Below are 14,929 nucleotides of genomic sequence, written 5' to 3'. Positions count from 1 at the left end.
ATTCATGGTTCTCATATCAGGACAATACTCACTCACATTAATGAATCTGAATTGAATTACACAACTCTAGTTTGTATTGCTTTATTTATCCTTTAAATTGAACGGGGAAAATGCATTTAATAAACCAAATATTATCTAAACTTATTTCCGTTGGAAATTCCCTTCAATAAACTTTTCCATCCATTGCCATTGGCCTACATCCGGGAAACAGGGCCACCCCCAACAGCCCTCATCAACGGCGTGAACTGAACCATTTTCGACTTTTGCGGTTCGTTGCGCCAACCCCCCGGAACGACAATGTGCAGGGTTGGAAAACTCCACAGTATCCAGAGAGAAACAGTGAGAAAAATATGCGGGATAGATCACACACTTGTCGTTCCTCACGAAGGGGGTTTCGGTGGCCAAAAACCTTGTAGGAAAAATGCTGGATGCCTAGCCGATCATCGGTACACCGAGAGCGGGAGAGACACCGAAACCTAACCTAACCTACTGTGCCATCCTCTAGCAGAGAGTGTCGGTCTTGGCGCGTCCCCTGAACCGGCGAGAGAGCGACGGTATAGTGCTTTGCGACCCACACCGATATGCCGCTGAAGCAGTAGGAGGTTCCACTGGCTCGCGGCTCGGTCTAGGAATGGAACACGGGCGCGACATGTGGCGGAGGAGGTGCCGCCGCCAACAGCGGCTCGCAACTACACCTTTACGGTGACCGAGAGGCATCACACAAGAGCGAGTGAGAGCGATCGACATCGCGGGGGAAGGTATCGAGGGGGAGCAACAATGTGTCCACCGAGCGCTTCAGTCAGGTTGGTTTAGTCAACTGCAAGCAAACGTCACGAACGGTTCACACAGTTCGGTTTCGGTTCGATCGTGGACTTTTTCAAACACATTTTTCGATATCCTTGTTTTCCTCTCCGTTGCCATCTGTTTTTTACCCCTTTATCTATTTTCAAAACTTCCACCCTTGTGTTCTATGGTGCAGTGTGTTATTTATTTTTTCTTTTCTACGGTTGAACGAAACTGATAAAATTCAGTTGAAAGTTTTATCTAATCGCGAAGGTTGGTTCGTAACCGTTTTCCTGGAAGTTGTGCTACTGTCGAACAACTTTTTTTGTGGCGTTCATCCTCAAATCATACGAATTGTGATTTTAAGTTAATAGAAAATGACAGAAAAATTAATTCTTTTGAGTTCAGTGTGAATTTGCAAGTGTGTTTTTTGAAATGCCAATAAGTAAAACTTAGTCCAAAAGTTTGTGACAACAGGCTTGAATCCCTTTACTGCAATGGGATGCATGATAATAACATTCCGTAAGTGCGTCGAAAGAGTTTACCAGTGATCAAACCGACTTTTATTCCGACCCCGTCCCAAAAAGTGTGACTCGCTTTGCCAGTGATCTGTCAAACTTTCTTCCGCCGGTCGACGAAGGGTCCCCATTGTGTACGGGTTTCCCACCGTCCGGCAGATTGGGATCTCTGGGTGCACCGAAAGTGGTTGTAATTGTGCGTTATTTGTCTGCTCCAGTTTTTTGTTGTTGTTGTTGTTGCTTTGCGGCTAGGTGTGTTTCTTTTTTTTTCGTTATCTGTGCGATCCCTTTTGTCGTTAATGTCGTACTAAGGTGTCATTTGCACGAACCTCCAACAACATTGCGTTGTGAAATGTGTGAGAATAAGTGGTAGACGGAGGAGGGCGGTGTAATCCGATACCAATAACTTCTCCGGTCGAAAGTAACTTCGCTGTGTGCGTCTGGTGTGCTGATGGCCGTGCGACTAAAATGGTGTATTTGTTTGCGTGACTTCGTGCAGGTGCATCCGGTGCATCTTTCGAGACAGGAATTGGTTGCAATGACCTGCTGTGAAAAAAAGAGTATTTCCCAACCGCCGTGCAATGTGTTGTGAAATTTAAATGCCGTGCAACCACCCCCAAGATGCAAACAGGGCTGATATTTGACTGTTGATAATTTGTCCAATTTGTTTCATTTCGTAAAGTTACCCAGAGAAAAGCGGAAAGATGAAAAGTGGAGTGAGGTGAAGAGTTCAAAAATCATTGACCCCTAAAATTAGCGGGTCTGATGAAGCCACCGGTTCACTTGAATGTTTAAAGGCAGCGTCCCATCCAGAAATGAAATCACTCTCTCTCGGTTGCCCCTCGGAAAGAGCTTGCTGGTATTAAAAAACCAACGCCCTCAACTAGAAAGCCGTACCGTATTTTTTCCCCTTTTCGGTCTATTTTTGATAAATGATGCTGATGGCAATGAATTTATGGTTTGTTGATGTTGGTACGCGCCTTATCGAACGCGACGTGCAATCAGCGATATGTCATTGATAACGTCTAGTAGTAGTTCGTCGAGCAAGCGGGAATAGAACACCAATGTACGTTCGTTGTATTGATGGAAACTTTCGTCATTTTTTAAATACTAAGGGCTCCCTCACGGACGACCTCTACTAGTGCTACCGATAACAGGTGTGTAGGGTAGCAGTGGACTACAGAAGTCTATCAACACATCCTACACGCGGTGGCGCCCACAACAACAGCCTCCTACGTGCCAACCAGTATCGTCAACAGAAGAGGTTGCGCAGCGTAGTATAACCTGGCCACATCGAACGACGCCAGTTGAAGATCTAAGTCAACAAACGAGGATGCGGTGATGGGCACGCGCGCTCACACAGTGACACCGCCTATCTGCCATCCGTCATCCATCGACAATTGTTATTGTTGACAGTTGGCAAAAGCAAAAAGAAATAGACTGACAGATTTGAACGATGATGTCAGGTTGGGATGGTTTGCAATGTAAATTTATACAGATTTTTGAAGCATGAACCACCATCGGCTATTATTTTTGAGTATTTAACCCGAAACTCGTTAAGTTTCGAGTCCCAAAAGCACTTTTAATGAAATAAATTAAATCCTTATTTTCAATTTCTCGTTAGTGGTTTGCCATTCGTTTTGTTGCCCTTTTTTGAGCCACACTGTAAAGCAAGTAGTATGAAGGAAACATCATCCGTCATATCGTCAGCTGTAGGAAACCCGGCTCTTTGACGACTCTGGTTAAATTCCTTCAGTACGGCAACAAACACCACCCTTTCGGTACCATGCACTTGACAGTCGTCACTCGTCATTCACGAGCCGCCATTTCCTCACTGCATGCGTCGCCTCCACTACCCCCCCACTACTCGTTGTTGTGGCGTGTCACGTTTGTCAACTGCGATTGCGTTCGGCAGTCGGTGGACGCCTAATTGAATTAAATTACGTGCACAACGAACCCGCGCGGGAGGAAACACCAGAGGCCGTAATTGGGCATCGGTGTTCCATTCCCGGACGGGGAACGTTTAGGAAGCTAGAACTGAGCTGACCGAAAGAGCAGCACGCAGGTGGGTGTGGACTCTTCCGCGTGGAGGCGGGTTCAGAACAACGCTCCGGGCGCTCTTTCCGAAGCCACCGAAGGCAGAGAGAACCATCCGCACGCGGCCACAAATGGTACAGCAAATAGATCTTTTATTTTACCGTTTTTGTCAAAGTTAGTTCCGGTGTCGCGACCGTCAGGAGGGAAGGGGGCGGGAGTCGGTTTGTGTATGGCAAACAAATCCGGACCTCCGCAAGTGGCCGGTCGCAAACCAGCGTGGGTTTCTTGATGTTGTTTTTATATCGCCCTACGCGAGCATTCTTTACCCGTAATAGGCTACAGTGGGATTGTTGTTGTTGTAGAACTTGTTTTGTAGGATATCAGAACGATTTCGAATAGTATTTAAATCATGATGCTCGTCTTAACACGTTGACTGACACCCAAAAGTGGCAGCAATTAATTCTAAAATGTTTTTGACCCATAAATAAATGAAAATGCAACTTAAAAACTATAGTAATGTTAAACAAATTCTTTGGGAAGCTAAGCCTTTGCTTGGCTTTCGAAAACCGTTGCTTAAAACTTTTATTAAACCAACGATTTTTGAAGGCTAAGCAAAAATTTTGCTACTTAAAGAATTGATAAAAAATATTACTATAATTTTTATGTTGCATTTTCATTTGTTTATGGAAAAAAAACTTTTTAGAACTTTTTAGAACTGTCACCCACTTTTGGGTGACATGGCAGTCAACGTGTTAAAGAGTATTTTCAAATTTCTTAATTGATTTTAAATTTTGTAAAATAATATTTTTGATCGCTTTTGTACACTCCTGAAATATGAGCAGTAATAACTTAATTCAAAATCGGCCGCGCGATTCAAAGCGAAATGCAGTCAATGTAACGACATTTGCCGGCAGCGGATGATGGCTGCGATCTGCTTTTTAGTTTTGTTTTCCTTTTTGCATGCCATGATGGCATCGCTTTGTTGCCCGCTTGCCAAATGTGTAAAGATTGCAATTTGAATGCTGTTATGGCCAGTCTCTTCCTTCCTCGCTGCTGTCCACCGCCTGTTTGCCAACGTGCGGCAGTATATGTTATTGCAATTTGGTGCGGATTTGATCGCTCGAAAAACCATCATCATCGCCAACGCCATCGTACGCGCACCCACCGTTGTTCCGGTCGGATGTGCAGGGTCGACCCACACCGAAGTGGTCAGTGATTTCTGACACGTTGTAAAAACCCGATGGCATTGTTGAAAGCTGGAATCCATGTCGAGCCGTGGGATGAAGTCGACTAAAATGGGCCATCAAAAATGGTGGACATGGTCTGGAGCGTATAATTTTATCTTCATAACTCTGTCTCAATTCACTTTAAACTTTACATTTAAAAAAAAAAAAAATATTGCTTTGCATCACTTGATTTGGACTAAATAGTAAAATGACAAGACATGATTGATGTATAGCTATCACTAATTGTCATCAATCTTCACAGGAAGCCTTCATTATGAATGTTTCTAAGACGGGAAAGGGATTCCTATCGTGATTAGGCTTGTTCCACGCGTTTGACATTCTACCAAATTGGCGAAGGCGGCCTTCTGCTCATGTTTAATGCGCATACCATAGATACATTTACGCGCAGATGTTACTTATAATCATGGTCGACATTGACAAGCATATTGGTTTTAAGTTATTTTGATGATGTTCCAAAACTTTTATGCCATTAGGCGATGGAGTTCCCTTCACTTTGATGCAAAACTTCATCTTCAATTTTTTTGATATAATTCCAATTGTAAAATCTTTCTTTTGTTTTTTTCCTAAAATATGTTAAACAAATTTTAAACCAACTCATTTGTAATCTGTGAAGTTATCTGAATTGATATCGTTTGCAGTATTTGAATCAATTGGATGAATTTTCCCGACATAGAAAAACTTGTTTCGGTAAACGTTAAAATAAATATTGATAACTCTTGGTTTACGTGACGCAACAACGCATTTAAGTATTTTATTCGTTCACGATACAAATCTTTATTTTATTGACATCCCCCTTAAGGATGTAACTAGCACTTAAAATGTATTCATTACGCTTCAAACACCTTTCAGCGTGCTTGAAGCATTTTACCCGAGTGGCACGGAGTATTTGTTTGATTGACATTGCGCCACGGCCCCCGTCATGGTCCCGTTACTTCCGGAAGTGGTGAAGGGATGAGCTACTTCGTAATTAATTCTTGTTGTTACCCCTTGCCTCAGGCTTTCTGTTTTTGATTCTTTCATTCTACCACCGTTTCTAGCGTCGTTTTTTTCTCGGCGGTGTCTTCTTAGGTCGAGAAAGAATTACATATTCTTGCGATGGAGAAGATAGGAGTAAATAAATTGTTTCAACGTCACATATGCCACCTAGCGTGACCCAAGTATCTTCCACCATACGGACCGATATTCTGTAGTGGTCGTTGCCTTTGGGAGTGCACGACTAAACAGCCTTAGGTCAATGGAACCAAATACAAAATAGCACAAAATGTTACCTCATTCGTGTTGAGTTGTTTAGGGAACCGCCTTCCGTAATGTGAAACAGGGTATTTCGTAAAGAACCTTCGCTCTTCATTCCTCTCACTCTAGCTTTTCTCTTTCTGGGTTAGTTGTTCTTTCCTCAAACGTGTTGACACGTGAGTTAAAGTGTTGTTTGGATTTTTTTTCTTATCTCCTTCGCTACTGTTTTCTTGACAAATGAACTCAGTCTAGCAAATCACACGGAAACGCGCGCGCCAACGCAGTTGCTGGCGAAAAACGAACCATTGTGAACCGTCGAAAAGTACTTCCGTTGTGATTGTTACGTTAGCGCATACCGAGTCGTCCGGTTGAAGACGTTTCATTCTGGCGAGCGAAACGAACCCGGTGTTGGTGAGTGGTGGTTTTATCGATTTCGCAAGCGTATAAAGTGTCCCCGTATTCGCCGCTGGCAAGAGTCGCGAAACTGGTGAAAGGCGGTGAGGAGGTGACACGATGTACAAAATCGACGACGAGTTCCGACCACGGGGTCGGGTGTTCATGAAGGCACAGCGCGAAAACCATCCGGGCGGTTCGGAAGGCAGCTCGTACGCGCTGGTCAGCCGCTCGAACTCGCGCTCGAGCACCGGAAGTGGGGTGGTGCCGCGCGGTCCACCCATCACGACCAACCTGGACGACAGCAACCTGCGCTTCCGGCACGAGATCCTCAACGAAAAGGTGATCGAAGCGACCGTCACCGAGCTGCCGGACGTCATCGATGGCATCAACCGGGACCACTGGCGGGCCCTGCCGTCGTCGCTGGCGTACGGCAACGAGCTGGCGGTGGCGGCGGGGTCGACCCTCCGCGGTGGCCATCCGGATCCGGGCGGTGGCGCGGTGACCGAGGTGACGCGGAACAAGCGCCTCTCGACGGAGGTGCTGGGCAGTACGCTCGAGACGACCAAGAGCTCGCAGCGGGCAGCGGATGGTCATCGCCGGATGACGACCCACATTGTCCGCAAGATCACGACGCTGACGCGGGCCGAGGAGCAGGCACAGGCGGACAACATGATCCGCCAGAACCGGGACGTGAAGACGACCGAGATCGGCTACATGCGCACCGGCACGCTGGACCGCAAGCGGGCGAAGGTAGTGGTGGTGTAGAGCTGGCCAAAGAGTCTTAACGACGTATTACAGAACCTTTTATATTTAACTGAGCTTAATTGAAACGATTCAATCTCTATCTTACTCTTGATATCTGAATTATTGTGGAACGAAAAGCACCTTCCTTTTAATGTTTTGAAGGTGACTTTGTTTGATTTATATCCTCCATAAAATATGGTTCGGTTGAAAAAGATGGAAGATGGTTGTAAAATGTGATTTGGTAGCCCGATGGTTTTTTCTTTGACATTTTATTGTACCGGAAATTTTGACAGCTTTAAAAAGAAGCTTACAACGATCACCGATCGCAAACTTTCAGATAAAATTGGAATTTTATTTTTCAACCTTAATTAAAATGGGATTGTAAATTTGTAGTTGTTTAAAGGACAATATTTCTGCTGTTGTAGGTTTATTTTTTTTAATTTTTTATCAAACCTTTGATTTACCGTCTACGTACACGAAAGACTTCAACGCGTCAGCAAGCGACGAACCCCTGGGGGGCATGCACATCTACTTAGGGCGTTTGTTTTGGCCAGCCTGGAACCGGTGGCTCTATATTGGTAATTGCTGTTGTACCGTTCAATGTTTACAACCGTGTTACATGTGAATCTCGTCGAGCCAAAACCTTCCCCGACGCCGAACGTCCACACAGGCAAGAGGTTATTTGTTGTGAACGCCTTGCAATCGGTTCTCGGCCATTTCTCGCACCGAGGGGTTCGTTTGCTTACCCTGGGGGCAATATTTGGTCGAGTGCTCGTTGGTCATATTTTGCCTCCCCCCTGGTTTGTTGTGGCGCTTCGTGGCTTCGTTTTTTACCGTGAGGTTGGTAACGACGACGGAATAGGAGCTGGATCAGCATCTCTATCAGCAACCCGAGTCGGCTTTGTGCCCCCCTAGGGGCTTTGCAAAGGGCTTGGTATGCTCACGAGAGTGAATAATTTATTGGCGATGAATTCCATTCACCCTCCGCCCGGTTTGCCCTTTACCCGGTTCTCTCTCACATATCTTTAGGTGATTGAATCGATCAACGTGTGCGATGGCGGTCCAGTAGCTGCACATATCGCGGCATTTGAACGTGTTGTGTCGGGCAGCTGTGAGAAAAATGTGAATTTTCGCGCAGAAAAACGGCACTTTTGCGACCGAAAATTGATCCAATCGATTAAGGGGGTAGAAAATGATACTCCTACTGCAGAAAAAATAGCGTTAATACCGTTTTTGAACGACATTCGCCACGCATTCCTTTTTTGGGAGAGGCAGGCAGGCGTGTGAAGATAATGGGGAGCGATATTTATTTATTTAAGCTCTTTTTTTTATAACGTTCAGCCGCTCAGTTTCAATTAACAAGCGGGCTCCGGAAACATTCTATTTTTTCGCGGTTCCTAAGATAAACTCTGTCAACAAACGCCAAATACGGATCGACGGCTGACGGTTTCAGCTGCTTAGCGTCGGTTGCTCTCGCATTTGGAAACACTCTGAAAATGTGTTAAATGTCACCAAACGGTTTTTCGTCTCGATTGTTTGCCCAGCCACCTCCTTAAATAACAAACTTCATCATCATTCTCCAATTGTGGAGCGCGGAAAAGCGATCGCATTGGGTTGGTCGTGGTCTGCGGCCAAACCACTTGGGAAGTGTCAAGTTTCTTAATTTTTAAAATGCGTTAGTCGATGGGATCATAAACCATACCGCCTACCATAAAGGGGGGAGAGTTCCTAAATTTCGGACAGGTTTGAGTTGAGACGAAGCTCTTTAGGGCGTGTAAATAATAGGGCTCTTCCGTGGCGCTTCTGTGTGGCACCCTTTTAATTAAAATAGAGTCTTCAACTTCCCTTTCTCAAAAAGAAACGCAACGAAAAAAACAAATCCATCGGCTAATCCATCATCACGAATAGTCGCAGACGTTAAACGATCCCCCCCGTGTGTCGTGTGGCGTGAAAATGAGGCAAGGCGCCAAACCGAAAGCCACTTTACGCCTCCCGAGCGTGCATTTTTGATTTATTCATTTGACTGCTTCAACACGTTGAGGATTTGGTCGATACTTTTTTTTTATTTTTCGATCCACCGAGTGCATGAGTGATGGCTTTTGGTGTAAATACGGTTGGACTGCGCCGAGTCCTTGCTCATTACCAGCCAAAACATTCACGCGGTCGTGTCTTTGGCTGCCGGTATTTATGGTCCCGACATCGCTATCGGTTTCGTCCGACGCTCGGCCTCGGTGCGATTAACAATTTCATCAATCTCCGACGATATGTCTTGGGCAAGAGCAGTTTCGTTTCATTGATTCTGTCCCCCCCCAATCCCTCATCTATCAAATCATAGTGAACATAATATCGCAAACTCCGCGGAAGCGTACGTTGGATTATGTTACAGCTGACCCCAGCTGAGTGAGGTTATGGCTGTAGATCATAATTCCCGTCAGCCGGACGATGTTTGTTTATCTTTGTACGTGTTCTGCCCTTTTTGGTGCGAAATCGTTTACTGGCCTGCTGGCGACGGGGCTGAGGGGAGGCATTCTCGTGCGGTGGATCATGTCTGCAAGGCTATCCGTTTACATTAATGAGCACGATGTTGTCGAGCTTCGGTCGTTGCGTTGGTTAGAAAATATATATTTGCCTCACTCTCCGCTGGTTTTTTAACCGCAAGTGCTCATTGAGCTTGTATTTAATATTTTGATTAGTTTATTCACATAAATCACTGTCTTGATCGTTTTGGAAAGGTAACTGTAAAAATGTGTTTTAAATAATAAATATAAAATTTCAACTCAAATTCACATGATTATTGAGACGATTGCGACATTAAATAAATTATTATATAAAAACTTATATCCAAAATCGTCGCGGAACACCTCGTCCAACACAAATGCGACAGCATTACAACCGGTCGTGCAATATTAATGGAACCGAAAGCAGCACAAAAGCTATGCTCCCGGCAATAAATCTACCTTTCTTAGCCTCGTTGTCGGATACACATTCCCTGTCGAAGAAGGAGTAAAAAGGATAACATAATCAGTCCGACCGCCCGATAAATCCTGCACTATTATGCGATCATGATGTGGCAGTTTACCCTTTTGCCGCTTCCCAGATGGTTGTACGGGAGGCGGAGCCACTTGGACATTGATCGGTCCGAAGAAGGAGAATAAATCATTTACGAAACGATTAAGCGAAATAAAAAAACACCCCACTCGCCGCGTGTTGGTAGATGATTGGGGCGTCTCGCAAGGGGAGTCGGTGGTGCAGATTGACAGTAAAATGAATTAATTAGTTTTCCCTAATTCAATTAAACCTGCGTCAAACTTGGTGGCAACACCGCAAGTTAATCGAGGCAGCTCTTTTTTTGGATATTTTGTATATCGTGAAATGGAATGCGGGGCTGATTAAACACTGTTGGGTGTATGTTGGGTTGGCAACCAGACAACTTTTCCTCCCGTGTACATTGATTGATGGCCGAATGGGACAGCACAGTACACGGGTTGATTGAGCCCTAACAGGTTGCTGTGATCTGGGCTTAATACAACAGCTCATTTGAGCTGCGGAGGAATGGTAAAACCTTCCATCTACCGTTGGTGATGTTGACGCTTTTCGCCGTGAAATTGTCATTTCAATCGGTCCACGGGATGGTCCTCTATGTGTGAGGCACATTTTCTGTGTGTTGATTTGACATTGAACCAGTAGAACGCCACGCCATAGGCAATTCAAAGTACAATGCAGTGTGTGCATTGTTGCGGTGGAATTGTTCCGTTCTGATGGGCTCCGGCACGATTTAAATCAGTTCGCGGTTGGTATTAAAATGTGTTATTTTACCATGTAGAAGAACATTGTACGATGCATTGACGTTGGCATCTGTTATTGCGCTCTAGTAAAGTAGCTTGCATTCAGCAATCATCAACTCCGTGGGAACCATGGTTTGAATCAATTTTTCAATCTCTTCTTTCTTATATTTTGCTATGTTTGAATTGTTTTCTTACACATTTTCACAATTCCTAAAGAATTTACAATGTTTGCGTAATCGTAGGATATTTTAACGTTTACGTTGACTGCCTAGCGTTTTTAATGCACTTTTTTAGTACAAACTTGTTTGATAAATTCTGTCCATCACGTTGACTGCCAAGCGTTTCTAGCACACAACTTTAAAGTCTAAGCAAAAACGTAGCTTCCCAAAGAATTGATGTTAAATATTACTGTAACTTGTTTGTGGCATTTTTATTTATTTATAGGGCAAAAACTTTTTAGAACTAATGACAACTGGCTATCAAAAATGATAGCCATGGCAGTCAACGTGTTAATTCATTTGTGGGGAAATTTTTTTAAGAATTAATGACAGCTGGATGTCAACAATGATACATGTCAGACAACGAGTTAAATAGCATTTAGTTCATTTTGGGAAAACAACTTATCTCTCTTCCGGTTGCAAAATCATAAACCTCAAACCTCTTATCTTTTCCAGTAACGTTCTAAACTCATTATTTATTGTTCTTTTTTCTCTCCGTTTTAGATTTCCGACATTGTCGTTGGGCAAGAGGACAATCTGACAGCCCGCGAGGCGCTGCTTCGCTGGGCCCGCCGCTCGACGGCCAAATACCCGGGCGTCCGGGTGAACGACTTCACCGGCTCGTGGCGGGACGGTTTGGCGTTCTCGGCGCTCATCCACCGGAATCGGCCCGATCTGATCGACTGGCGAGAATCACGATCGCGCCGACCGCGGGAGCGGCTCGAGATGGCCTTCCACGTGGTGGAGAAGGAGTACGGCGTAACGCGGTTGCTCGATCCGGAAGGTAAGGCTCGGCCACTTTATTTTGCACCGCTTTTTACACACACACATATGGGGTTTGGTGATTGATATGATCTGATGATTGATTAAGTCGTTCGGAAAACGTCGCGTGACTGCGTGAAGTGTGTCAGACACTGAGATATTAAAAAAAGATCCAAAAAGAAACCTAACTAAGATGCCCTTTTCTAATGAAATCAATTACATCATACGAGTACTAAAAAAGAGCACACCTACCGAAAGCAAACAGAAAAAGTCAGTAGTTCGCCCAAAGAGGCTTAACAGATGCGGCAACATCAAAGACGAGCCCGCGAGCCGTAGCGCTGTAGGTAATCAAAACAAACACATCGTGTACCGAAGGAGGTCTTTTGATGCACGACGAGTGACGCGTTCGTCGTGGTCCAAAAAAGGCGCTTCGTGTAGAACCAAGTCCAACAATGCCAACGCTAAACTGTTGATGGCCCTTAGGGCAATATTTCACGCTTGATCTGTGAACGAGCTCTCTAGCCTGAGTTATGGGGTTGTCCCTTGATTGAGGTGTTCGTTTTAAGGAGGTTTTTGTCATGGTCTTTCTCTTGGGGATCATCGTTGCTCCTAGTTTAGTAGTAAGACATGAGTGATGGTTACCTCAAGGTTCAGTTGTTAATGCTGTTTGTTTACTTTTGAAGCTAAGATTTCACCTTTAAGCCATAGTCTTTAGTACAAAAATAGGGAAAAATCCCAAATATGACAAATTTGACAAAATTTTAGCTTTCTGAGTCATTTTATTGCCCTTTTTGGATGTTCTCCTTCCTTTTTCGTCGAATCTCTTTCCTATATTTAACAGAATTGGCAATTTGTGAATATTTAAATGAACTGTTAACATTCCAAAACGGACTTGACCTTTTGTGTTGAGAGGTTGGATTCGAAATAAGTCTTGAGAAAAATTTGTTGATCGTGTACAACGGAAGCGAATATACCAACCAAGGTGACACCGATGAATCACAGGATGGTTCTGGTTGGCTTACCCCGCAGTTGATGATACAAAAATGTGTATTAAATTGCATCAAATTGCTGTCATGGTTCTTGGTTTCTGAATTTACTAATTTGTTAAGCGCTGCTTAAGAATCATTGTATACACAGTTGTCGCTTCCTTGGAGCATAACGCGGAATTGTTTAAAGTTAAATGCTTTGTCTTGATCATAAGGTTTAAAGCACTGTTAGTTTAGCATATGGGGGATTTACGCTAGGAGTTAGTTATAACGAATGAAAACCAAATATCAAAATTGCACACTTTTGAAGTACCCATTTTGTACCAAATGTTCTAATTTCTTTTTCCTTCCGGTGTCTTCTACAGATGTCGACACAAACGAGCCAGATGAGAAATCGATGATCACCTATCTGAGCTCGCTGTACGACGTGTTCCCGGAGCCACCGCAGATGCACCCGCTGTTTGACATGGACTCGCAGAGGCGCGTGCAGGAGTACCGTGAGCAGGCCCAGCAGCTGCTCTACTGGTGTCGCGAGAAGACTTCGCTGCTGCAGGAGCGTGCCTTCCCAACCACGCTGATCGAGCTGAAGCGACTGCTGTCCGATCTGAACCGGTTCCGCACCGAGGAGGTTCCTCCGCGGCAGCGCGATAAGCAGCACCTCTTCGCAATCTACAAGGAGCTGGAGAAGTACTTCGAGTCGATCGGCGAAGTAGACGTCGAAACGGAGCTTCGTCCGGAGGCGCTCGAAAAGGCCTGGCATCGCCTGATGTCGGCGCTGGCTGACCGTGATCTTATCCTGCAGCAGGAGGTGCAGCGGCTCGAGCGGCTCCAAAAGCTCGCCGAGAAGGTGCAACGGGAGTACAAGCACACCGAGACGGTGATCACGAAGATCGAAACGCGAATCTCAGAGGAAAGTCGGCGCATCGAGCGGCTACATCCGGTGGAAGCGAAGAATATCGTTGAAGGGCTCGATGGCGACATCCGGCTGCTCGAACAACCGCTGCAGGAGATGAACGACGACTGCCACAACCTGAAGGACGGTCGCTATCCGCAGGCTAACGAGCTGCACAAGAAGTAAGCACCGGAATAATTCTAAAATATCATAATAATACTAATTGTAATTTTCTTTCTCCTTAGGGTTACAAAGTTACACCAGCGTTGGTCACAGCTGCGGACAACATTCCATACTAGCCTAGTACAAAAACTGTCCGGTCTGAGCTACCCAGTGCAGGAGACGACCATCACAAAGCAAACGCGCGTCGTCACGGAAACGCGACAAATCGGCACCAATCCGTACTTCCGGGACGTCCAGGAGTACACCGAATGGTGCCAATCGAAACTGGTAAGCAGCATTATACTTTGTTTATAATACTTTGCGTAAATAATAATACAAACTTTTCCTTCCATTAGAAACAACTGCACACCTCCGACTACGGTTCCGACCTGCCGTCCGCTAAAGTGGAGCTGGAGCGCCACCAGCATGAGCACAAAGTGATCGATCAGTTCCACTCTAAAATTGCCCAGTGCGAGCGGCACGTCGCTAACTTTACCGGCGAGGAGCAGCAGCTGTATCGCCAGCGGTTGAGCCAGCTGCAAAAGGTGTACGCCGAGCTACTTAGCACCTCGACCAAACGGCTGTCGGACCTGGATGCGCTCGTTGACTTCCTGGCCACGGCGACGGCCGAGCTGAGCTGGTTGAACGATCGCGAACAGATCGAAGTGAGCCGTGATTGGGCGGATAAGAACCTCGACCTGTCGGCGGTGCATCGGTACTATGAGGTAAGTGTTTGGTTGCGGAATTCTTTTTTCAACAAAGAAGGTATACCGCTGAATAGGTTTAAACTTTTCTTCTGTTCTTATTCTACACGATCACCGTTATCGATCGTCATGTCCATCTTCTGTTCACCTACTCTCACTTCCTATCTCTTTTCTTTATCTAACTTGTCCTTGTGCCAAAATTCTAACCTCAAAAGTCTACTTGCAAGCGTACGTACGGAAATGGCGAGGAAGTAAGTAATCATGCTCAGCCTTTTACTTGTGGATGCATTTTGTTGTATTTGGTAGTTTTGTCATGTTTGTTATTGTTGTTCCTTTTGTTTGAAAGAATTTTTTTACCATTCTTCATTTTTAATAATGTTGCTATGATTTTGTTCGTACTGCATTGTGGATTGTTTAGATTCCGTTTCATTTTACCTACTTCTAGGTAAAAACACATAATTT

At 45.0% G+C, this 14,929-nt stretch overlaps 1 protein-coding gene across 1 annotated transcript in view; it reads left to right on the top strand.

Annotated features, from left to right (window-relative positions):
- The window catches only part of LOC131283977 (microtubule-actin cross-linking factor 1), a 110,583-nt gene that overhangs the window by 39,316 nt on the left and 56,338 nt on the right, over positions 1–14,929 (top strand). The window contains exons 6-10 of the mRNA XM_058312826.1: positions 11,466–11,745; positions 13,075–13,783; positions 13,847–14,051; positions 14,120–14,488; positions 14,695–14,718. Of these exons, the coding sequence (XP_058168809.1) occupies positions 11,466–11,745; positions 13,075–13,783; positions 13,847–14,051; positions 14,120–14,488; positions 14,695–14,718 (1,587 nt within the window). The remainder of the gene's footprint in view (positions 1–11,465; positions 11,746–13,074; positions 13,784–13,846; positions 14,052–14,119; positions 14,489–14,694; positions 14,719–14,929) is intronic.

This window comes from Anopheles ziemanni, chromosome 3 (assembly GCF_943734765.1).
Source record: "Anopheles ziemanni chromosome 3, idAnoZiCoDA_A2_x.2, whole genome shotgun sequence".
NCBI classification, from domain to species: domain Eukaryota; kingdom Metazoa; phylum Arthropoda; class Insecta; order Diptera; family Culicidae; genus Anopheles; species Anopheles ziemanni.
Note: the sequence above shows the minus strand (reverse complement) of the source record. Positions and strands in the feature narration are given on the sequence as shown.